General features: G+C 39.3%; 2 protein-coding genes across 5 annotated transcripts in view; both read left to right on the top strand.

Moving 5' to 3' along the window:
* The first annotated feature begins 779 nt into the window (after positions 1–779).
* On the top strand, positions 780–13,032 carry idh3b (isocitrate dehydrogenase (NAD(+)) 3 non-catalytic subunit beta). Of its 2 annotated transcripts, none has more exons than XM_058631756.1 (11): positions 780–887; positions 2,261–2,434; positions 2,884–3,004; positions 3,501–3,561; positions 3,663–3,795; positions 4,104–4,237; positions 4,360–4,462; positions 5,135–5,281; positions 5,377–5,471; positions 6,606–6,666; positions 12,413–13,032. In XM_058631756.1, exons 1-11 carry the CDS (start codon positions 846–848, stop codon positions 12,488–12,490), a joined length of 1,149 nt encoding a protein of 382 aa, XP_058487739.1. In that variant the 5' UTR covers positions 780–845; the 3' UTR covers positions 12,491–13,032. The 2 variants fall into 2 exon arrangements, with proteins under 2 accessions (XP_058487739.1, XP_058487738.1); XM_058631755.1 differs by lacking the exon at positions 12,413–13,032 and adding an exon at positions 8,935–12,229.
* A 1,311-nt stretch (positions 13,033–14,343) lies between these two features.
* Positions 14,344–25,057, top strand: part of ptpra (protein tyrosine phosphatase receptor type A) — a 35,479-nt gene continuing 24,765 nt past the window's right edge. The window contains exon 1 of one of the 3 annotated variants that reach the window (XM_058631321.1): positions 14,344–15,036. The gene's annotated coding sequence lies outside the window, so the exon portion shown is untranslated. The remainder of the gene's footprint in view (positions 15,037–25,057) is intronic. The other 2 variants (XM_058631322.1, XM_058631320.1) reach the window with 2 other exon arrangements.

The raw sequence follows: 25,057 nt of genomic DNA, 5'->3' as shown, positions 1-25,057 counted from the left end.
CATTTTGAAAACCTTTGATCTCAAGTGAGCATGTCACTATAACATTTTTTTATCACATGTATGTTTTCTCTCTCGTTTTGTGAGTGCATTTTTGTTCTTGCACTTTTAATCCCTTGCGTCTGTAGTAACTGTCGTCAAGGACAACATCATTGTAATGACTGTATTGCTAGGTGTATGTAGGTGTGTTTATGTTTGTAAAAATGATTTTCTATTTACATGTGTCTTCATCCTCCAGGCAGCATCCAGCAGCCTGAGGAAGATCACCACATGGATTAAAAGTCTTGTCTTTTGTTTATATCAGAGGTTTTCAGAGCAGGAGGCGAGCGGGCCCATGGGAGATGCCAAACATTTCCGTACAAGGAATTCATGTTAACACCTTCTTGCCTAAAACAGAGTTCATAATATAATACGAGGCAATGTGATTTAGCATTTTCTGACATTTTATGGACCAAACAACAAATCAGTTAAGAAAATGATTGATTAATTGATAATGGCATTTGCAGCCTTAGTTCAGAGAGATGTTTGTTTTGAAGACAGGTCTTTGAAGTTTGCCAAACTGCAATATTACGTTATCTTTGCTCAATTTTTGGACCAATAGATCTAAAAAAAAAAAAAGAACCACGATAACCTTTCCCTCTAAAGAAATGATTGAAAATGAGCTCCTGAACTTGAGTGAGGGCGTAGTCTGAGGCGAGGTCCCTAGAGTGACACTTCACGAGAGGGGTTAAGCCCTATTTCACTGCCATTCTTCCTCCATGTCCCTAGAGGCGCTGTTGCTCCACGGTACCTCTGTCACCGCTGCGCCGCAGAACAAGCAGTTCCGTTACTGCAGAGTTGAGATCATCATGGCGGCCGTCCTGAGGGGAAGCTTGGGAGCGTTGGTCAAGGTGAGTGTACACAAGATGTTTTATGGCTGCTTTGACTTCTATCAGCTGCTTCATTTGGAAACAACATTATTATTTTGGCTGTTTTTGCTTCAGCCTCTCGACAAATAAGCCCGCCTCATTAGTTATTGCTAGCTAAAGTGGCTAACTGTCACCTGCACACAGTCTGAGCTGCGTCTGCTTATAACATTTCATTTAACATCATCTTTTTGGTTTGATATTAAAGTGTAACTCGCCAGTCTAATCTAGTGTAGTCTGTTGTATGCATCAGAGAAATCATTGTTTAATGTTACATACATAAATAAATAAATAGTTTTTTAGATTGTAGCCATAGTCTATCTCATATTAAGCTGTAAGCTGTAAATAGCAATTCTTTTTAAAGTCTTCAAATGGTTCTAATTCACACTTAAATGACTTAATATTATACGATATTTGCACAATATTTTTTGCATCGCAGAAAGGCCATTGTGGTAATTTTAAGCTTATACAAATTACTCGTCCTCATTTAATTGTAAACTATTTCACTGTATATTGCATATATTTCCAGATTGTCTACTTTTTTATTGTGTTATTTTATTGTATATTTTATTTCATTTCATTTTATTGCCTATTTTACTGTTTTATTTATATCTTAAGCCCTTGTTTCCACTCATGCTGTATTTCTATCCCACTTTGCATGGAGCATCTGGAACAAAAACAATTTCCCCCCCGGATTAATAAAGTATTCTGATTCTGATTAAAAACAAAATCATCATACGTCATTGAGTATTGAGAGCAATTTAATAACCTACGGTTAATAACCTAACGGTGATGCAAGGACTGCAATGACTAACATTAATCGATTACTAAATTAATCGTCAAATATTTGAGAATTGATTAGTCAGTTTAGGTTTTTTTAATAATTAAAACAAGCTCTCTGATTTTTCAGTTTCTTAAATGTTAATATTTACTGGTTTCTCCACTCCATATAACGAAGAAATAATCTTTCTACATCTGATCTATTTTGGACCGAACAACTAATTGATTCGTGAAAATAATCAACAGATTAGTAGACTGTGAAAATAATTGTTATTTGCAGCCTTAGGTGACAGAATGTCCAGGAAATACAGGATAGAAAGATACATTTTTATTTTTTATGGGGACAGACATAAATGTTATCTACTATTTCAATGGTTCGCAGAGGCAGTGACTCTTGTTTCTGGTGATTTCCTGGACAATATTTATTAGAAACACAAGCCAAAGAAAAGGTTCACTTGTTCTTGTAAATCTGTGTCCAAATTGTGTCACAAGTTGACTGCGAAAACACAAACAATCTTGGCGTGACTTTGATGTTACTGACTGTTGTCACACACCTGTTCCCCCCCCCCATCCTTCAGGGCCTGAGTGGCCCCCAGTGGCAGCAGTTGGCCTCTCGACCTCTGAGTTTATCTGCAGGACGCTGTGGTCCAGAGGCCTCACCGACCCGTGCAGATGCCATCTTCAAGGTTACAATGGTGCCAGGGGATGGGGTGGGACCTGAGCTGATGTCTGCTGTCAAGGATGTCTTTAAGGTATATTTAGCTTTATTCAGACTAGGGCTGCAATTAATAATAACAATTACTGTTTTAATCAGCAGTTGATTGAGTGTTTTTGTTATTATTATTATTATTATTGTTGTTATTATTAATAATAAAAAGAAGCTCTTTGCTTCATTAGCAATTCATTAAAATTATAGGATGTTGGTTTGTGGACAAAACAAGACATTTGAGAACCTCATCATTCAAGGTTTGGGAAACACTGATCAACACTTTTATTTAACAGTTTCTGACATGTTATGTAAAAACATTACTAAAAAAAGTAATCGATTTATTTATCGATTTAATCGATTTATCAAGAAAGTAATCAACAGATTAATCGATTATAACCCTAATGTTAGTTGCAGCCTTAATTCAGGCGTTTAGTCTTACTTCTAAAGTTGATCTTCTTTTTCTTACCTGCTTTGTTTCTGCTTTGTTTCCAGGCTGGAGATGTCCCAGTGGAATTTGAAGAGTTCCATCTCAGTGAGGTTCAGAACATGGCCAGTGAGGAGAAACTGGATCAGGTGTTTACTTCCATGAAGAACAACAAAGTGGCTATTAAAGGTATTTTCACTTTTTTGTAATTTTCTTGTATCTTGTTGTTTTATCAAGGGCTGAACAATTAATCATCATCTTCAAATCAAAATCACATTTTGAAAACTATGCAATTTGCAAATCTCAAAGGCTGCTGTTTATTGCTCAATGTTTTTTTTGCCATTTTAAACGCAAAAACAAACAATACAAACAGGTCATGTTGTTGTTTTTTTTTTACTGTTAAATAAAGGATATTTACGTGTGTTAGAAACAATGAACTTGACTATAAATAAACAAAATAATTAGACAAAAATTAGTGACTTTTTTGAATATAATTTTGTCATGTATTTTTTAATCAGTATATAATATTTAGTTTCTTACACAAACGTTTATTCAATAGAATAAACGTTCTGCCCTAGTTTCATCAAACACAAACACACATCTAAAATGTTGCTACACAGTGTACATTGGCTGGAAGAAAAGCAAATAAACCCAATTCATGGTCATTGTGTGTGTGGCTATTCAGGAACAATCCACACACCCATGGAGTTCAAAGGGGAACTGTCTTCATATGAGATGAGACTAAGGTAAGACAAAGACGTGTTTTGTGCATTTGTATTTATCACAATTATTTATTAATATTTGGTAATAAGTTGTTTTGATTTAACCAGCTTTTTTAATTCACCAGACGTAAACTGGACTTGTTTGCCAACGTAGTTCACGTAAACAGCCTGCCCGGCTACAGCACCCGCCACAACAATCTGGACTTGGTCATCATCCGCGAGCAGACTGAGGGCGAGTACAGCTCACTGGAACATGAGGTAAACGACGCTCCTTCTCAACAGAATGAACAACTGCACAAAACTGCATCTCAGTGACAGTTTTTTGTGACTTGTGACTTGCTTGGTTGCCAGCTTAGTGATACGGGCCAGAAAGTAGTGCCAATTGATGGCATGATCGGTCATACTGATGGACAAACATGCTAACATAGCATATGCATGCATTTTTGTGGTTTAAAACCTGTTAGTTCTGTGACCCTAGCTCTCTGCCGGAACTACTTTTTGTCCGAACCGGAGACTCGTTAAATAGCTCCATTAAAATATCATCACATCATTTCTTTGCTCCTCAGAGTGTGACAGGTGTGATCGAATGTTTGAAGATCATCACCAGAGTGAAGTCACGGCGTATTGCTAAGTTTGCCTTTGACTATGCCACCAAGAAGGGGCGCAACAAGGTCACTGCTGTCCACAAAGCCAACATCATGTAAGGACAGATGTGTTTTCAAATAACATTTTTTAAATGTTTTAAATATTTATGATCAATTGGGTCATAATTTGTGGTCCAGCTAAAACAACGCTTAATTTACATGCTTTGTCTCATTACAGGAAATTAGCTGATGGCCTGTTTCTGCAGAGCTGTGCTGAGGTAGCACAGCTGTACCCGAAGATCAAATATGAGAACATCATCATTGATAACTGTTGTATGCAGGTAAATACATAAATCCTGACTTGATTAAAATGTTTTTGTTTTTTTTTTACAATTTCACTCATGATTATATAGCAGCAGGTACTGTGATGTCATCATGGGTCTGAGAGAATTATTTTGTAGATCTCATCCTCATCGAGTTTGCACTGTTGCCATGATTATACTATTTTGCAGAGACCTGCGATATTCACCATAGATAATTAAATTGTGCTTTAAATTATTTGACCACACTTAAGGTGGGTATGTAGAAACTGTAAAATAGTTCCTGTTGCTTTCACATAGAAGTCTTCAAGACGTGACTTTTATCAATTATAGCCTGTTTGGTTCAGAAATTGCTGCAACAAACTTTCTCTATGGGGACCTCCTTTTTATAGATGTGCAAAGATCACAATTAAAAGCCATGTCTGGAACACCGAATATCATTTTGAAATGTTAAATAAGTAATTTCCATTAAATGTTTGGTAAATAAATTAAAACTTAAAATATATACACATTAATCTTAAATAAAAGGTTGGGAACATGCTGCAAATGTTCTCCCATTCTCAGACCCATCTGTGGGTCTGAGAAGCACAATATAACCTAGTAAATAGTTTCTGTTTGTGTTTGTTCACGGGCTGACGACACTCATGTGATTCTGTATTTGAACTCGTCCTTATGTGTGTGTTGTCATTGCAGTTGGTCCAGAACCCATACCAGTTTGATGTGCTGGTGATGCCAAACCTGTACGGTAACATCATTGACAACCTGGCAGCAGGGCTGGTTGGAGGAGCAGGAGTTGTTCCTGGTGAAAGCTACAGTGCAGAGTATGCTGTGTTTGAGAGTGTGAGTTTTCACTGATGCTTGTTTGATTTGTGTGTTTTATTAAACTATGTTTTGCTATTAATATTAATACTGCCCTTTTATCTTTTCTTATTCAGGGTGCACGACACCCCTTTGCACAAGCTGTCGGAAGGAATATTGCCAACCCCACAGCCATGCTGCTCAGTGCTGCTAACATGCTCAGGCACATGAGGTGAGTCAACTCCTTAAACCTGCTTTATACTCCAGCAATGACGTCATCACCTCGGGCACTTGGGCGTAAGGGTTACAAAAGTTGTTGTGGCACTATGTCTCACACACGCGTACATTTTTGTGACTGCATGCGTGGTGGAGTGACAAAAAGCAGAGTTGTGTTTCTCAGCAGCTGTGTGGATCATAGAGACATCACAGGAGATAATACAGAGGTAGAAGTCACCTTTGTAAAGAGGAGGACTGACTATAGCCTAAAATGAAATGTCTTTTGTGTGTTGGGCTAATCCAAAATATTGAAAACAAGGGGGGTGTTCTCTGAAGACACACTGTTACCTGTGAAACACCCCCATTAGCCGAACCAGAATGTATCGATTCATAAATCGACCAGTCGACTGGGACTTTACAGCCCTGTCAGTGCACACTGACCCAGTCAGTGACCAGTCTCTGCATCACATGGTAAAAAAAAAGGTTATTGTTACATCCAGGAGGAAACAACTACTTGCCCCATGATGAACACATACCCATGCATAGATACAAGTCACACACCTGATGAGTGTGCGTCAGTATATTCAAATTTCAGACAAAATCAATTCTTCTTGGTTAACTCTTGCTAAATGGTAACCACTGAACTATTGACATAATCCAAGCATCATGGTTTATTTTGAATGTTGTGGAGGCAAAGGTGAACCTCCACTGTGGATGGCTTCAGTAGCCTGTGTGTTGATTGCTGTTCACTTATAACTTATTTGACTCATTATACATCTTATTTGTTTAATGTTTACACAGTATTTTCAATAAAGCCATTAGAATGTTATTATAATTCTCCCCATTTTACTCATTTTCACTAAAAAGGTGATATTACCATGTCAATTGAAGGGACTGATCCTGACTGGGTTTTTGTATCCATGCTCTACTGTACAGTGGAGGTCCATGCTGTGGTGCCTCACACAATTTTAAACTGAGCTTTGGACCTTGTAGTAACAACTACACCATGTTGTACATCGTACTCCTGTCCTATGTCCTCCACATGTCTCAGACTTTAGGGCACAGCTATTAAAGGTCTGTTTGTCTGGATGTGGACATGTCAACAAGACAGTTGTGTCACCTCTTCATTTTCCACCTTACTGTGTTGCAGCCTGGAGTATCATTCCCAAATGGTGTCAGATGCTGTCAAGAGGGTCATCAAACAAGGAAAGGTCAGTGTTTGCCTTGCTTTGTTAACTGATGCCACCTGGTGTCAAACATCACTAACACTAACAGACCGCTCTTAAAGTCCCTGTAAAGCAGCAAAAAACATGTTCTGACTTTAGCACACTGTAAAACAAATTCTTATTAGTCTTTCAGCAAAATGTGAATGATGATAACAATTTCAAGGTCAAGGCCCTTAAAAGTTTTTGAAAACTGCTCTAAATAGACATGGGTCATTGAAAGTGCTTGTATTTTGTGCAAGAAAGAATTTAAGTTGATATTTAGGTAAATGTCTCCCGTGTTTGTTATGACGCCACCTACTGTTTCATGCCCTGCATTGGTTGATGTACGTAGACGAGGCCTATGCAGAACAAACACCGAGTCATAATTACTAGAGTTCACCCTGTTGAAAGTTTGAAACACATATGTATCTTGGGCTAGCCATTGTTAGCTACTGTTAGCTGTTAGCAATGCCAGTCAATAACAAAACTCTAGACTACCTGGTGTTATTGTGTGGACACAAACAGTGTAGCAACATATCTGTAGTTAAACATTGAACAGGATTATGTGTGCGACTGAGTTACTGTGAAACAGTTATGACAGAAGTGATATCAACGGTAAAAAGTGGCAGCCAACCTTGGACCTGGACTAGCTCAACCTTGTTAGCATTTGAAGGAAAAAAACAAAACAAAAAACTGCTCTGACACTGAGCAACTTAATCAGCAAAACACCCACACTGTGCACAAAGCTTTAGCTTCATGCTAACACCACGAACCATAGCCGACATTATATAAAAGCCTAGGTGCAGTTTTATTTTCTTTCTATAAATATATATCTCATCATGACTCTGTTCTAGAGATAAAGGATAAGTGTGGGAAGAAATCATATACGAAAGTGAACTATGTCTATAACGTCATTCACACTCTTCTCACACATTTGTAGTAACACATTTTAATATGTTTAATGTGTTTAGGAACAAATGTTTGAATTTTATGTAGTAAAATAACAACATGAAAGCAACACTACTTGATAGCAGCAATGCTGGGGTCATGTGTCGGTCAGTAACTGGAAATCTCACATGAACATGAACCCAAGTGGCACAATGAGAGAAGGATGAGGACGGGACAATAAATGATTTAACTGCACACTGTGATATAAAGGATTCACAAGAAGTCGATCATGGTCAATTTCCATTGTCTGGATTATCGTGGATTTGGAAGATTAAGTTAATATTTCACATGAAAAAGCTGTATGTACATACATACATACATACATACATACAGTACATACAGTCCTAGCACCACAAGGAGGAGTCTGCATCTTTCCACTCATAATGTTTGGTGATAAAAATAGCATAAAATAGTTGTTCTTAAAAAGCCCAATACACATTTTTATGATGTCCTTCATTCTACTGCTTAAATCTATTATATAAAATGCACATTGTTGTATGATGTTTTAGTGTTCATAGTCATTCCACAAGTGTAACAGGAAGTAGTCACACTTCGTACAAGCACACAACAAATCAAGTTTCCGGTAACTGATTGAGGATTGACAATCATTATTTTACCAGAACAACATTTTGGGAATGTAAGCAATGTTATAAGTAATATTAGTTTATTTGTTTTCTCTGTATCTGTATTGATGCACAGCTTTTAAAAGCGTGAAGATATAAAACAAACATGTTTCATTTATTTAATAATCTCTTTATGTAATTGTGACTCTGCTCATGAAACTCACTGAGCGAGTTATCCCACACAGCTCAGGTGAGAGTTCTGTCACATCCATAAACTGCTCAGACAGACTCACCATGTGAGATATTAGCAGTTCCTGACCCACAAATGCCAACTGCTCCTCAGTGTGTTCCAGAGCCTTTGTTTACTTTCTACACTTGTGTGTCTTGGCTCCTCTTTTGTCAACATTCTCTTTCCAGGATGCAAACATTTGTTACCAGGGTAACTCTATTATTTCTTTATTTTTAGCTGCTTTAAAGAAGCTGTTAATCCCTGTTAACACTAACGTACACTGACACAAACACTTGCATGAAGTGGGTCAACCTTCTTCCTTTCAGCAATAACTGCAGTTAAACAAAGTGTTTAGTTTTTTGTGCTGTGCCAGTGTAGGTTGTTTATTCTGTGACTGCGTTGTGCTTGTGGCTGATGTGTGCCCTTCCTATCCATTTATCCTCTTTTTTTGACTCCCTCCTTGTACCCTGTTATCCTCTGTGTGTGTGTGTGTGTGTATTTGTGTTTGTGTGTGATTATGTGTGCATATCCCAGGTACGGACACGAGACCTTCGCGGTTATTCTACGACTGGTGACTTTGTGCGTGCTGTTGTGGAAAACCTGCGCCATCGGCCTATTAAATAAGACTTTTCATCACATGTTTTAACATAACCTGGACTCATGTTAGAGGGACTATTCACATTGTTTTGAAGTGTAGTTGTATGAGGCACTGACACCGTCATCAGCACTGACACAGGCCTGAAACTGTCTCCTCTGCCAAAGTCCATGAGAACATGACAGGAGCTGCTGATCTACTGCTGCCTACTGTGTTTCACTGTGGTAAATCCAAATAAAGGAATTAAATCAAATAACCAATTTAAGCTTATTGGTGGAGGCAGTGGTGGATCAGTAACTGCTGTATTTTATCATGTTAAAATGTTTATTTTCTCTACGGTATCATATATTTAAGCTGGTGTGTATTTTATTAGATGAGCCTTGTGTCAAGAGGCCAAAGTCATTTTTTTTCTTGTGTCCCTGCTGGCAGCCATTTCCATTGTGAGCGAGCCTCCAGCTGTCAGTGCTGGTTACACGTCTGCTTCATCCGATCACATTCACGTCCCGTCTCAGTATCAAGTGTCAGTTTGTCAAACACAGTCAGTCACACCCTCACGTTTGGGATTTGTTTTGAGTTTGCTGATGGATCCAGTAAACCCAGAGATCCCTTGTGTTATGTTCTTGTACTTACTTTGTGTCTTAGCATCGTCAACATCTCTCTCTCCATGGACACCAACAATCCACATCATTTTGATTTTCTTTGTTTCTTTAAACATGCCTTACTGAGACTTTGGCACTCTGTCTTCCTTCAGCTGCTTTCGTGTGCTTCTGCTTCGTTGTGTATGATCGTGGTGAAATACTGTACGTCAGCACCACTGGCTGTATTCCTCATTACTCACACGTCAACAGGCTAAAGGCTGAATGTGTCATTGACATTTGAGTTGCTTAAGGTTTTCAGTTTTGTCACTGAAATGCCGTAAACGCAACACAATCCTGACATTGGTGTAATTGTGAAGGGTAACCCCAAAAGAATGCATCTTTAATAATACAGAAGGTGTTTATCAGGTGTGATACCATATTATAATCATTTTACATTTTTATGTACTGTAACACTTTCACAGACGATGACTTCAAGGGGTAGTTTTGGTTTTCTGACGTGTACTCTGACTGACAAGGAAAACCAGGTTTTAAACAAGGCTCATCTAATAAAACCTACAGCCACTCAACTCCACCGTATTTTAAGAGTATGTTTGCCTCTTTATCTCTTCTATACGGTTGAGTTCTACGTCAAAACTCCAAATGTCTGACTTGGAAAGTTGGAGCTACCTCACCAACCCCAAGATGACTTCCACCACACAAACACTGCTGCCTTTACTGTTAATATCACTTTTTTCACATTTGCTTCACATTAAATCAGCCCGACACATAGTTACTGCAAATTTCCTTTTATCTGTGTGTTGCTCTGCTGTTTGTGTGTGTGCCACCAAATACCATGAATGGCACCCCATGTTTTCTGCAATATGGAGAACATGGACACAATGAGCAGTAAAAATTAAATTGACTGTTAAGTGCTGTGAACAGAGACAAGCCTCTCTTCACAACAAAATCCTATCATATAATTATGCCATGTAAAACATTAAGAGAATCAAAGGCAACATAATATGACCTGGACCAACCTCCATCTACACAGACCTTATACAAACTCACTTTAAAAAACCCTGAACTATCCCTTTAAGGGGATGGTGCTTTTTACTGCTGTGCTCAGTGTCGGTGTGGATCTCAGCAGCTCGTCAGTATCTGTGTTCAGTGTCTTTGTCTTGACTAAATTCATGTTTATATTTAAGTGTCATGTCCAGTGATGGCTGATGGCTACATAGATGGAGAGATATATAGTAGATACTTTATTTGCCTTCTCAGGGAATTGCACTAAAAATAGCTCTCACATAAATATTAATGCATAAACAACAATAATAATGAAAAAATAAATATTATTAATATTAATATATTATTCATTAAGTAATATTCTAACCTGTTGTTTTAGAAGAGGAGAGTTGTTCAAATGAGGGCTGTGGAGCATTTTGTGGAATTGTACTTTAGAATAGGTTTCACAAACAAGGAGCTACTTCATCTTTTGGCACATCAGCATCACATTGTCATAAGTATCAGGACTTTAAAAAGAATATGTAAGAAAATGCTTCTTTTCCACAGAAAGAACCAGACGGACTTGGAGGAAATGGTAGTTTTTGTGGAGGGGGAAATAGCTGGAACTGGTCGACTGCAGGGTTATCAGTGGATGCATCAGCAGGTCGTTCAGAGGGGTTTTGTGGTTTCTCTAGTTTATCATATGAATCCATTATGAAACCACAAAACCCCTCTGAATGACCCGCTGATGCATCCACTGATAACTCTGCAGTCGACCAGTTGCAGCTATTTCCTCCTGGTTCTTTTTGCAGAAAAGATGCGTTTTCTTGCTCTCTTCTAAAACATTAGGTTAGAATATTATGACTTTATTCTTGTAAATTTACGACTTTAATCTCTTAAATTAATACTTTATTCTCTAAGTCTGTTTCCTCAATGTGGCCCCAATACTCTGTCGTAAAATGTTGTTTTTCTGTCTCAGGAAAAATGGAAACCAATAGTTAAGATATATCTTGTGATGTCTCATTTTCTAATTGACATAATGATCAGTGTTAAAATCACGGTAGTTTATGATGATAATTGAATCACAATTTTAATAGATTTACATCAGTGTTGTTACTTTTTGTGGGTTTAGCCGTCAGAAGTGGTGAAGTTAGCATTAGAGATGCACGATAGTGGACTCTGTCTATATGTGATATGCTGATTATTGGGAGTAGTTGGGCCGATAACTGATATGTACACAGTATATATACTGTGTGTATATACCTTTTTCCCTGCCCCCAACTGCAGAGGTCATATTTTTGTCTTTTCTGTAGTGAAATATACAAATTTTTCATGCTCATTTTGCAGTAGGTGTAGACATTTACATTTTCTTCATTGTGCATAATAAATAAACGCCAGCATAAAGAGTAGGTGGTTTCAGCTACTGTTTAAGTCATTATATATGATATTAGCCAATATTGTATGATAGTGATATCGTGCGTCACTAGTTAGTATTTTTACTTTTTTTGCTGACTCATGGTGGAGAGTGTTGACCTGCGCCAGTGTAAAAGTGTGTCATGTTTTCATTTTGTTTCCATGTTCTTGACAATGACAAATGAGATCTGGTCACATGTGTGGTGTGATCTGAAATAAACAACTCTCTCTCCTCTCTTAACTGTGGTTTAACTCTGTTTTATCGTGTGTATCAAACACAGAACACTTCCTGAGAACAGAGAGTGTACATGAATATATGCTGTATAATCCCTGTGAGTGCAGTTTAGAGGCTGTGATGGTGCATGTGGACATGTGTCGCTGCAGCTGTGCACACAGTAACACGCTGTCCTTATGTTTGCAACAGGTGCGCACTGGAGACCTGGGGGGCTACGCTACCAGCAACGAGTTCACCCAGGCTGTCATTGCTAACCTGGCAGTCTGAGCGCTGTGTTTGAAAATCTGTCAGCTGCTGAAACGCACACACACACACACACACACACACTCACTGTCTTTCATTTAGCTCCTGTTAAATGATCTGTGACTGCACACATTCTGTCAAATATATTCCAGCGGCAGCTTACACACGTTGTTACTAAAGAAAATGAGGGCCACAGTAGAGTGAATTGTTTTTGGGAAACTATGTTTTCCATAATTTCTGAATTTGTTTTTTTTTTAGAATTCTGAAATTAAAATTATAATTCTGAGAAAAAAGTCAGAATTCTGAGATTAAAAAAAAAGATTTGAGTCAAATTCTAAGGGAGAAAATGTGGATGGTGAGATGTGGCCTGAATCCTCAGCACAGTAAATGCAGATGAACAGCTGAGCTACTGAAGATATGATATACATATACAAGTCTGTTCTCTCTGTCATTTCTATTTAAAGCTTTAATTTCTGTCACCACATGATGTACTTTCATATTATTATTTATTAACTTCCAAGTTTTCTTCGCTTTAATCAAAATAAAATGGTTATATTATATGAACATTTCATGTCTCACTTTTTCTGACCAACAAGATTTACAATTCATGACATTGCTGTGATTATTGAAAAAATGTGCTTTAGTGTTAGTTGTAGAAGAGGACTGATGTATAATGCAGATTATTTTTCTTTCAACCTCCATCTGATAAAATATAAAAGTTTATTCATAAGACATCATACTGAAAAGGGCTCTTTATTTGACACCACATATGGTCTGTCGCTGTGATTCATCGATTATTCATTGATTACTAATCCACTATTTTGATAAAGGCTGAATCAGCTTGACGTTTTTTAATGCTGCTCCACATAACAAATACTAAATCATTACAACTTAATCATTTTGGATTAAGACATTTGAGAAAAATCCTTTTAGTATTTTTTCAACACTTTCTGACATTTGATCAACGACCAAATCAATGGATTAAAAAAAGGGACAGCAGAAATCCTCGACAGTTTACTGGATTAGGAAAATAATCCTTAGTGGCAGCTCGGCTACATCCTGCATTTTCTCTCTGCGCTGTACTGAAAAAAATGACTGCATAGACTAAATATTGAATACATAAAACAGTTCAATAATTTAAAAAATAAAGTTTTATGCATGACATTTATCAAGTTTTCTGAGAAAAAGCCCCCAGTATATAAACTTCTGTCACTTACATATGTCAAACTTGGCTGAATAATAATAATAATATGCTGTTTTAATCAGTTTTCCTCTAATATAATAAGAAAACTTGACTCATTACAACTAGTGATTGTTTTTATCAACTAATTATCAGTAATAATAATAAATAGGTGGACGGTCCGTGTATCATCCGGTTATTCAATTATTTATTTCAACGGAGGACACATGGACCGTGGACCTGTAAAAAAATAAAAATACAATTAGAGTACGATAAATGGTTATAAGCACTAAACATTTATTAAAGTCGTTCAGTTTAATGAAGTTATAAGTTCATATATTATTCAAGGATCTATAACGCTACTGTTTACATTGTTTCCCTTAAGGTGACACTTCATTTATGTATAATAACACTAAATAATCATGAATTAATTCTGATGTCACCGTGTTTTCATGCCTTAAACCAGTGGTTTTAAAACTTTTTTTTTATACCAAGTACCACCTGCTCTCAAAGTAACACCATGATCACCAACATTAAAATACAGCAGTGTAAACATAATATTATTATTTTTATTATTATTATTATTATTATTATTATTATTTAATTAATTAATTTTTTTGTTATTTGTTTCTTTTTCAACACACTTTGGTCAAAACTCCTGAGCTCCACTCTGCTCACACACCCTGGTTAATAAAGTAGAACAGTATTTCAGATTTACCACCACAGGAAGCTTGGTCTGCGCACCACAGCTTTAGAACCATGGTCTTCAGGAGGTTCCAGGTGCAGGGTTCAAAACCACTGAAAAAGTGTGTGGTTTGTTTAGTGATGCCTGTGGTGCTGTAAATGCGTGTAGTGTTTGAGCTCGACCAGCAGGTGTCACTGTGGGCCACGCAGAAGCGGAGCGGAGAAGAGACGGGGCCTGGCCTGGGAATTCGCTGCTCGTTTCCCATTCTTCCGATGCAGACAGACACACAACATGGCGGACTAGAACAGTCGGCCGACGCGCCCGGATACAGCGGATAAACCGTGGGACTTCACACTCTAAAAGAAGAAGAAAGTACCCGGCGAGGGGACGGTGCTCTGGGGGCTAAAGTGAGGACTCTTACGGCGGGGGTTCCTTCCTAAACCTGGATGTAGGGGAGTGTAGTGACGGTGAAGTGTTGACTGTGTGTCCCAGATCGTGCTTCCCTCCTCTTCTATCACCCAGGTCCCCCCCCCACCCCGCTCTCACTGTCGGTTCCTGGGGTGTGGAGCCTGGGGCCGGGGTTGAAAAGCGTGGAAGCGAAACAGGAGGATAAATTCCAGCTTGGCTTTGATTTTTTTTTTTTTTTTAACCCCCCCACACCTTTTTTCTTCTCGGGTCTACTCTCGGCTGCTTCCAGGAGTTCGGGTGAGTTTTCCTGTTTTTGTTGCGTAAAGCCCATGATCACACTTGTTACAATGTCGCTGTAGCAGCATGTTTCCTCTCTGGCTGTAACATTGTGTCACAAACAAACAAACAAACAATCAAACACACACACACTGGCCCCCCCAACACATTGACACAGAAAAGCAGGCGTATGCAGGGAGTGCAGTGCTCTTCAAATAGTTGTGAGTCTCCTTGTGAAGCGTGAACATTTCAGAAGTAGCTCGGAGGCAGGGAGGGATTTTTTTTTTCTTTTTTTTTTGGCGAAGGGGAGTCTAAAGAAAAATGGGGCTTTTTAAGTGTTGAGAAGTCTGAGCCTGTTGTGCAACACAGATGCTGTTTCTGTGACACAGGAAGAGAAAATGAGGCGTCACATTTGCCCTGACTCACTACAAAGTGAGGATGCGACAGGAGAGCTTACGGTTTTATCATGTATCGAGATAAAAAAAAGAGTCAATATTGTATTTTACATCACAGTGACTTGAAGTCATGATCTAACTTGCCAACATATAGTTGTATTGACTTATTTTGAAGTGCCATAAGGTGGAGCCTTTATAATGAAATCTTTTTTTCTAAATACCTTACAAATAAATATCCTGTCAGCAACTATTTGTAAAGAAATGAGGCATCAGATTTGCAGCTCTCACTACAAAGTAAGGATGTTACTTCCTTTCATGGTGATTCCCTGTTATCGTGATCATTGCAAAACATTGTAATCATTAATATTTCACGTGAGTGACATGAAAATGCAGTCTAACTTGCCATTACCAGAGAAAATGTTTGACTTTTTATGTTGTTTTTTTACACATGCGGGCCCACCACTCAGTATCATGTTATGATAAGAACATGGGCAGTGTGAATATAATACTAAATACTTTATATTTGCTAACAGTATTTTTTATAATTATATAAATGTATTATATTCAACATTAAATTACATATATGTACGGTATAAGCTTGTTTGGTGTTTCAATTAAAGTCAATAATGTTATTATTCACTTAAATTGACCAGACTAGATGCTCATTGGCCCCCAGGTCATTTAAGTTTGACCCCCCTGCTCTACATGTTATTTTGCACACACTAACAGTGTAGCAACATGTCTACAGTTAATCATGAAACAGTTGTGTGTGTATGACTGATTGACTTGAAAACAAATACAACAGAAGTGATGTTAACAGTACTATGGAGGCAGCCGTCTTCCAATCCCATGTCAGGGCTGGTAACGTTGCTCTGACTACAAATGGAATGCACCATTGTTTGTAAAGTTAATAAGACGGATTCGAGGATACAGTATCTCACTCAGTATCTGTCTGATTCTAGCCGAAATGACTGGATCGTAAAAAAGAAAAAAAAGAAAAAAGATTGGATACTATTAATGATGTGATACGATGTAAAGGCTTCACGTGCTGTAAAGAGAGACATTCCCCACCACTGTCATGTGACCAGGGTATGAGTGAGGCCTTCTAATGTCGGAGCATTATATTTGTCTGGTAACTTCTCACATTAATAGCCATAGTGTGACAGATCTCTGTGTTGTAGAAATTGAGAGTTTTGATATCTAGGGCCGCAACAATGAATTGATTCTTAAATGACTCATCGACTCATTGATGAAGTTTTCAGATTTTCCAGCTTCTTTAATGTGAATATTTTGTGGGTTTTTTGCTCCACGTAACCAAGAAATGTGTGGACCAAGTGATTACTTGATGAATTGAGAAAATAATGGACGGATGAATTTGTTTGAAAATAATTGTTAGTTGCAGTGATATTGGTCTTGGAAAGGAAAAGTGATATTGAACCATCCCTAGCTAGTAACCTGTTTTAAAAAAGTGATGACATTGTAAGCCATGTTTTTAGTCACATTAGTCCAAAAGGTTCATCTGTTGGGTGTAAGTGGGGCCCACAACAGGAAAGATGTGGCCCTAGCATTAACACACATGCTGTTTCATATCCATGTTTCTTATTGTGCTCTCTGACACAGTGTCTCATGAGTGTGCATTCCCTTCACAACCTCTCCCAAAGTTTCTTTTCTTCCTAATGATTAATAACCCCCCCCCCCCCCCCCCCCCCACACACACACACACTCTCTCTCTCTGCTGGGTGTAACCGAGCATACCATTTCCATCTTGTGGGTGTTGAGTTTTTGTCGTTGCTGTTGTCCATGTCTCACTTTGTCTTCACTTGGAGTGTCTGCTCTGTAAATCATGGACTATTCCTTTACGGACTGTGTTTGACAAAAATCACCCACACATATCGCTGTGACTACAAAAGACTACAGCCGCCTTATTCGGGCCAAATGTCTTATCACAGCTCACTGCATGAACACTGCTTCAGGAAAAGTCATGTTACCGTGTTAAAGGGATAATTCATGTGTTATTTTTCTGTTGAGTGTGGTTGTATGAGGTACTGACACATTGTCAGAGTGGATGCATCCAGAAGCAGCTCTAGACAAAGACATAGCTGCCAGTGAGGACACAAGGAAAAGCAGATTCCTGCAGTCACACCTGCTCACTGAACATCCATGATATCTGAAGTATCAGATTATATCGGACTGCCTCTCAAATCTCCGATATAAGCGCTCTGATACAAGCAGTCCATTCTGCTCCAGCACTTCTATCCATCAGTGCCCGTTGTGATCACGTGGACTCTGTGTGTTGGATGCATGTAGATCACATGATCACAACAACAGCGTGTGTGTGCTACTGCTATTTCACAAGTTAAACATTTTTATTTAACCTCTGAAATCAGAGGCTACGAAGCCGCACAGCGAGCGCGAGCCAGCCGTTAGCACCACACTAGCTCATCCTAAGGCGAGCTGCTAAAACAACATTATTTCATAAACCAGCGCCACCTGTCGACTTTCAACAGCCTCCATTTGTTAATTGTACCCCAAAAACCAGCCATGCCAAGAGCTTTGTGTGTTTTAAATGTGTCCTGAAGCTCCACACATGGAGCTAAGTACGTCTGCGGGGCCGGTCCCCGGGCTCCGGGTTAACTTATCCTGTGTGGGTTGGGTTTATCCAAAATAGTGAAATCAAGGGTGGTGTTCTCTGAAAACACCCCCATTAGTACTTTCCTCCTGATGAAATTAACCATAGACTGTATGAAATTAGCATGGCAAAAAATCCAATATTTTTATGTTGAAGGTTAAAATTGATGTAACCCATTGGTTAATAATAAATGGGTCAGTTTTTCCTCATACCTACTGTTGCTGACTATTGTTCTCTGTTTAAGTAATATCAAGCCTATTCTAACATTCCACACTACAAAATAAGTCATTAAAGTATGTATGATGTGTGTATGTGTATCCATGTGTATCGGAAGTGAAAAAGTTGTATCAGGACATCCCTACTTTGGAGAGTTTCCTGTGAATTACTAAACTAATCATTGATTTGAGTGTTTGTTTGTTTTTCAAATATATTGATATATTGCCTAAGCCTATTCAGGGCACATGTAAAAAAACCCAGGTCTGAACAGGGTCAAATGCTGCATCTGAAGCCGCACCTCGCTGTGTACTAACAGGTCTACATTGACCTTGGTTAGTCATGTCTTTACATGTTCGCCTCTGTCCCACACAAGCTGTCAATCCACCCTAATTGTTGAGCAGCCCCATCTCATGACACAGAGGTATGGAGGTGTTTTTTGGCTGTGCAGCAGAGAAAGGCAGCTGTTATCATTCTGCTCACTCTTTCATGTCCTCTGCAGCCAGAGAAAGTACTGCTTTCTGTGTCGGGATCCTTAAAGGGTTGAGCTAAAGTGCTCCAGGGATCCTCACACCACTTTCATGATTGGCCTAGTTTGTAATATTTAAAACAAGTGCAGGTAGAAATCGCCCTGTTGGTACTTTTTGCCTGAAGTTTTCAATGGGTGTTTTTTTTGAAAACCCCATGTTGTGAAATTTCACATTGTCAGGCTGCTGACACAATATGTTGAGTGGGCTGTTTGTGTGGGGCTGGAAGGTATACTCTGTTTTTGTTTCCACCTGTTCCACCATGTTTCATCAGTCAGCCTCTGTTGGGGTAAACTAAGCTGCGTTTTATGGGATTATGATGCATCATAGAGCCTGTTTGCAGCTACATCTGATTTGTAATTTGACCATTATGGCATTTATTTGGAAAAACAGGAAATGGAGTAATGTGATGACTTACCTTTTCATATACTGTATAAATGATCTTTCTATAGAATCATTCAGTGTTTATTCCTTCTGTACACGTGGAGTAGTTCATATTAAGTAAATGACTTTTTTACACGTGGTTCTGTATGTTTCGTAGCTGCTGTACATGTAAAGCGTGATACAAATTAGATTGAGCCAGGCTCTTGTAGTTGCACTCAATAGAACTCCATGTTTTGACAGGGAACCCAAGTCAGACGATGACAGTGCGAGAAACTGAACCAATCATGTGGCTGGAACAGCTGCAGCCGCGTCACGTGACAAGCAGGAATTTAGTGAGAGCGAGTCAAAGGAGAAAGCTGCAGTGAAATTAGTTTCATGTTAAAATCCATTATTTCCTCCTTTCTTAATAGAAAAGCGGCACGTTGACATTCCACGACGGACTCAGTCATGCTGCGTTATCTTATTTTAGTCAGTTTTTCCACCAATTTTTTTTTAATGCAAGTTCAGTTTGAATCCAAAACCAGTTGAGAGCCATAGATGTAAATATTTATATTTGCCCCTGGCATCAGTCACCGAGATGACAAAAAAAACCTCTTGCCCTTCCTATTCAAACATATCGTAAGAAGCAGGCCTGAGTAGTCTCTCAATACACTTCATGGAAACTGGCATGAAAGAACATTCTGGAGACACACTGTCATGACACTGTTGTCACACTAATGGCCCTTTTCCACTATGGTCCCGCCTCGCCTCGCCTCGGCACGGTTCAGGTCGCATCTTCACTACAAAAAAAGTACCAACTCAACGTGGGCGGAGTCATCACTGCACAGCTGTGTGAAACTGCGCTGACTTTGTTTTATACGCAACACAAACAAGTGACTAGTGACTTGTAAAGCAGTTGTTTTCAGTGTAACTGAATCACTAGAAGCAGTTCATTAAAAGTGTTTGTTCAGTTCTTCTTCCATGACCGGAGCACAGACTCCATCTGTTAAACACACCAGACTCCTGTTAAATGTAGAGATTTTAGACATTTCCTTCGTAATTGTTGGAAATTAACCCACGTTTTTAAGGATTGTTAAGTCTTTTTAACTGATCTACAGTTCGACATTGTTCGGCTTGATTTTTGTGTCAGACGTCTCTTCCTGTGACGACACTCTGACCAATTAGTGGCCGGCAGTCGCGCATAGTTGCTACTCATGCTTGGAACCGCACCAGAGCAGGTATTACAGAAATAGTACCTGGTACAATGTTCTATGCTAGTGGAAATGCTACTTAACCGTGCCACGGCGAGGCCAGTGCTTTACAAGATTAAAAAAAAGAAAAGATGCCCGGCTTCAGCTCTATACTGAATATCAAATTATAATTTTTTGTTTCAAATATTTACGTTAAGAAATGGCAGAGGTGTCAGTGAGTCCGGTTTATCCATGGCCTTCCAGCTGCCCCGGTTGGCCCCACACTGTGCTTTAAGGTCACGGTGGCTTCTGTGGGGAAGCCATGCTTTGCACCTCCACATCCTCTCTGTGTCCATTGTGGGAAGGCTTGAGAGGCCCCTGGCAATGCCCCGTGAGAACCCCCCACAACGAAGCAGACACACAGCGGAGCCTCACCGACTCTCAGTATGAGTGAGTTCTCTTGATCCGTCCAGCCTCGTGCAACCAAAATCATCATTACAGGCTTAATAACAGACAGGGCGGTCACTCCGGCCTGTGTGATTTAGCCAGCGCAGTAATCCCGTGCCTCTCTCGGTCTTTCAACTTGCCAGCTCATGAATGAAGCCAGCAGGAACACTAACCACACCAGCATGGGAGTAGTATCCCTCAGAAAGGGAAGTCCAGAGGATTGTGGATTGTATGTGGCACCGGGGATGTATAATCTGTGGTCTGTCTCAGAGTGAGAGTCGTAGTGGCTCGGAGTTGGGCCTACTTCACTCTCCTGTGAAGGGAAGCATTCACTGTATTCCTTTTGGCCCCAGAGCCCCTCCCTCCATCTCTCCCTCTCTCCCTCCCTCCCTCAATCTCCAGACATAGAAACAGTATTAATATGCCATGAATGGAGACGGACAGAAACGCATTATCTAAGCGCTGCAGCGAGTAGTGAGGTGTGGGATGCCTTGTAGAGAGCCAGAGGGAAATGTTTTCCCCCTGCATGAATGGTGCAATCTGCTTGACCACCACCACTGCTGGTGTCATGTCAGCAGAGGCTGCAGGGACTGTGCTCGTCCGGTTTCCTGTAAGGGATGCAACTGTTATAGGATTACTAAATGAACCGTCTATCAAGTGAAGGTTCCGTTCTCAGTCGAATCCCCATCTTGAGCTGATCATGAATTCATGTGGTCTCTGTCTGAAAAGTTGCTTGTTTCTTCGTAGGAGCTCACAGGTGAATAAAAAAAGCACTGGTGAAATCCACAATCTCTTGAGTGGGAACTCTCCATATTAAATGACTACCTTGCATTGATCGTACGTCTTGGCCTTCCTTCCGTTGTCATGGCGATGTAATTGGCCTGCCTTTTATGTTCGACCTATAAGTGTTCCTTTCACTGTGTGAATGAAATGGCATAGGAACAGCCCGGCCTTTTCACAACTGTGTGATTTCAGCCCTATGAGGTCTGCACTTGGCCACAGGAGGCTGTACTTGCATGAGCAATGAACCAAATTATGCACGATGCTGTTGACTCTGACACAGTATATGACAGATTTAAATGTTCACAGGATCTGTGAAGTTAAGATTTCTGTAACATAAGAACTGTCTACATTGTTTCTTGGGTACATCATGAGCCTGTTTCTGTATTTTTAGTACATCCTGTCTCTTCAAATTGCATTGGTTTGGGATAATGTTTGTTTAAATAAAGCTAGATCAGGAAACAACACTTAAAGGGATAGCATTCATTCCTTGCCTACCACTTTATACTCCACATGAGGGTCGCGGGACTGCTGAAGCCAGTCCCAGGTGACCTTCAGCAGGGTGAAAGGGCGGGTGTCACATCCTGGACAGGTCACCAGTCCAGCATACAACATACAGATACACACAAACATTCAAAAAGTGGGAAAAACATGTGGGTGGGCAATATGAGCCTTTTAAAATTATAGCACTATTTTCTATCATGATATCGCAATAACGTTATTCATGAGGATATTTCACAGAATTTCAAAGTAAAAGTGCTTGTTTTGATATGGAAGGATGTATACTTCACAATAATAACATATTCAAATATTTAAATGTCACAAACGGAGAAATAAATCTAAAATGAAGTGAATAATAACATTATTGACTTTAATTAAAACACCAAACAAGCTTATGTATACTGTACATATATGTAATTTAATGTTGAATATAATACATTTAATAATGTGATAATTAAAACTGAATGTCTTATTACTATTATAAAAAATGCTGTTAGAAAATATAAAGTATTTAGTATTATATTCACGCTGCCCATGTTCTCATTATAACATGATAAAAGAAAACTGCAAAAGTGCTAAAATTCTGTTTGCATATTCTACAGGATGAACTTCAGCACATGAGAGCTAGTCAAAGTAATGCAGGGTTCACACTATGTTAAGATAACAGGAGCAGCTTTGAACGAGATGCATTCAAAGACCCTGGTGAATGTCAACACTTCTGCTGGGTCTGCACATGGATGTATTATAAGAACTGGATAGAGCACCGCCCCTTTGACTCCGTTCATTCCTATGAAGCTGCTCGAAACCTGCAGACTCATGATCGTATTATTAGGAACAATACCAATGTGTTAAAAAGTAGTTTTAGGACTCCAGATTCTTTCACTCAACATGTTTATCTTCAACTCTAATTCATTTGTTCATCACATTTAAAAGTAGCTTTATGAACAGATAGTGACGTGAAGTGAGCGCATGTCTCAGTGCATCACACGGTCACACCGCCATCTGTGTCACAATGTCCGGGACTGAACTAGCATGTCAGTCTCCTCTCCTCAATCAATCCACACAGCAGCTCGTTAATACATCGATAATAAGTTGAAAACGAATGCTAATGGCGGGAAAATTGGGCCGCATGAGTGTTTTGTTGTTGCAGTACCACAAGTGACCACCGAAGAAAATTGTCTTCAAGGCAGAGGGGGCGGCGCTCTATCCAGTTCTTATAATGCATCCATGGATCTACAGGGCGACTAAGAGGAGCAGCTTCAAGATGCATTCAGAGAACCTCAGAAATGTCATCATGTCTACAAACACACACAAGGTCCGCTGAGTAAATGCTCCTCCTTACAGCTGATTACAGCTGCATCACAAATTAAGCAGTCACTGGAGAAAACACTTGTTTTGTATCCCTTTAATATCACAGTAACTGATTAGAACGGACTTTTTTATTATAATCCAATAACTGAATACTCATGCCCATCCCTATAGTGAATACATTGTGTGTGTGTGTGTGTGTGTGTGTGTCTTAAGCTGACCCCCTTGCACCGTGAATCAGCTTGAGACACTGAAGCTCTCTCTAAAATCCTGGCTGCCACACAGCAGACACCAGAACAAACTGGTTTTAGTCTCTTAACAAAAGTCTCGGTAAATAAAATCTACTCCTGCTTAGGTCTACAATTGCTGCTTGAACTTGACAAAAAAACAGCCTTTAACCCTCGTATGACATTATGATAATCAGGCTTCCTGGATTTATATTGATTTTGTAGAATTGTCAAAAAATGTTCAATGCGTGAATTCTTCTGCCCCTTTTCCCAAGATAACGTTCACATTCCATATCTGGCAGTTATTCAGCCGTTTAGGAGTTACGGTACTGAGAGGCTGACGTCACAAACGTGTGACGCGCTGGTTTTCTAATTAAAAAATGAAAAATATAACAGTATATACTTATATTGTTATATTTTTAATATATATTTAGAGAATGTTTGTTATGCACCAACGACACCAGAACAAATTCCTTGTATGTGTAAAATCGTACTTGGCAATAAAGCTTTTTCTGGTGAATCTCGTCTTTGATTAGACGGTCGTTCCGGCACAAAACTCTATTTGTCTGCCTTTCAGTATCCATCAGTCCTTTTCCTACCACTTTATCCTCCACGTGAGGGTCGCGGGGGGTGCTGGTGCCAAACTCAGCCAAACTTTAACTTGGAGAAATAGGGTATAATATGTCCCCTTTAACACTTATTGACTCTCGATACTTTGGGACTGATTTCTCCTAATTTGACACTCTGCACTGCTGTTATTCCTGTGCCAGTCAATCTTTACAGTATGCTCTTGTAATGGTAGTGTGTGTAAAGTAAATAGAGGAAAAGGTTTTTTGCACCCTGTCACATTTCGGTGTTGGGTTTCATATTCCCTGCGGGCAAATCACAGATTTTTTGGCTTGTTGCAGTTTTGCAGCTCACTCCCACTGGTGGCTTCTGTGAAGGCCTCACTTCTAATTGCCTCTGCGTTGTCTGAGAAATGTCCACATGTTTGCACAACATGGCCCCAAAGTCAGGCCGGCATGAGATGCACGCTTAACGTTTGGAGCATTCACGAGCAGGTGGGCATGCACAGGTTTGCTCTGTGGGCAGTAGCATGATGAACGCTGTTGGAAGTGGAAATATTTGTCAGTTTGACGTTGGATTGACAGAAAAACAGATAAATAAAAGTATGTTAATGATTGAATCTGTTGAGTGAAAATAGGTGTTGAGGTGGTTCTGACTCTGTCAGCAATGGTGTTATTAGGACCTGTTTCGAAGCTCTGACAATGAGTCATGTAAAACCTTTAATGCTAATGTCCTGTTTATAACTGGCTTTTTTAAATGTGATGTCTCTTGCACCCTCGTATACCCTTCTTTGGCGTGAGAGAGCGACACTTGGTTTGGTTTCAATTAAAAAAAGCACAGATAATTCTGCTCCAGAAACACCTGCTCTTCACATGACACCAGTGTTTCAGATCTC

This window comes from Solea solea, chromosome 6 (genome assembly GCF_958295425.1).
Source record: "Solea solea chromosome 6, fSolSol10.1, whole genome shotgun sequence".
Lineage (NCBI taxonomy): Eukaryota > Metazoa > Chordata > Actinopteri > Pleuronectiformes > Soleidae > Solea > Solea solea.
The sequence above is the reverse complement of the archived record's forward strand: the minus strand, read 5'-3'. Positions and strand labels throughout refer to the sequence as shown.

Excerpts from the sequence above, each read along its gene's own strand:
- idh3b (XM_058631755.1), top strand. The coding sequence starts at position 846 with ATGGCGGCCGTCCTGAGGGGAAGCTTGGGAGCGTTGGTCAAG. Across the intron at positions 3,005-3,500 it reads CAACAAAGTGGCTATTAAAG|GAACAATCCACACACCCATG; the intron begins GTATTTTCACTT and ends GTGGCTATTCAG. Across the intron at positions 3,562-3,662 it reads TCATATGAGATGAGACTAAG|ACGTAAACTGGACTTGTTTG; the intron begins GTAAGACAAAGA and ends TTAATTCACCAG.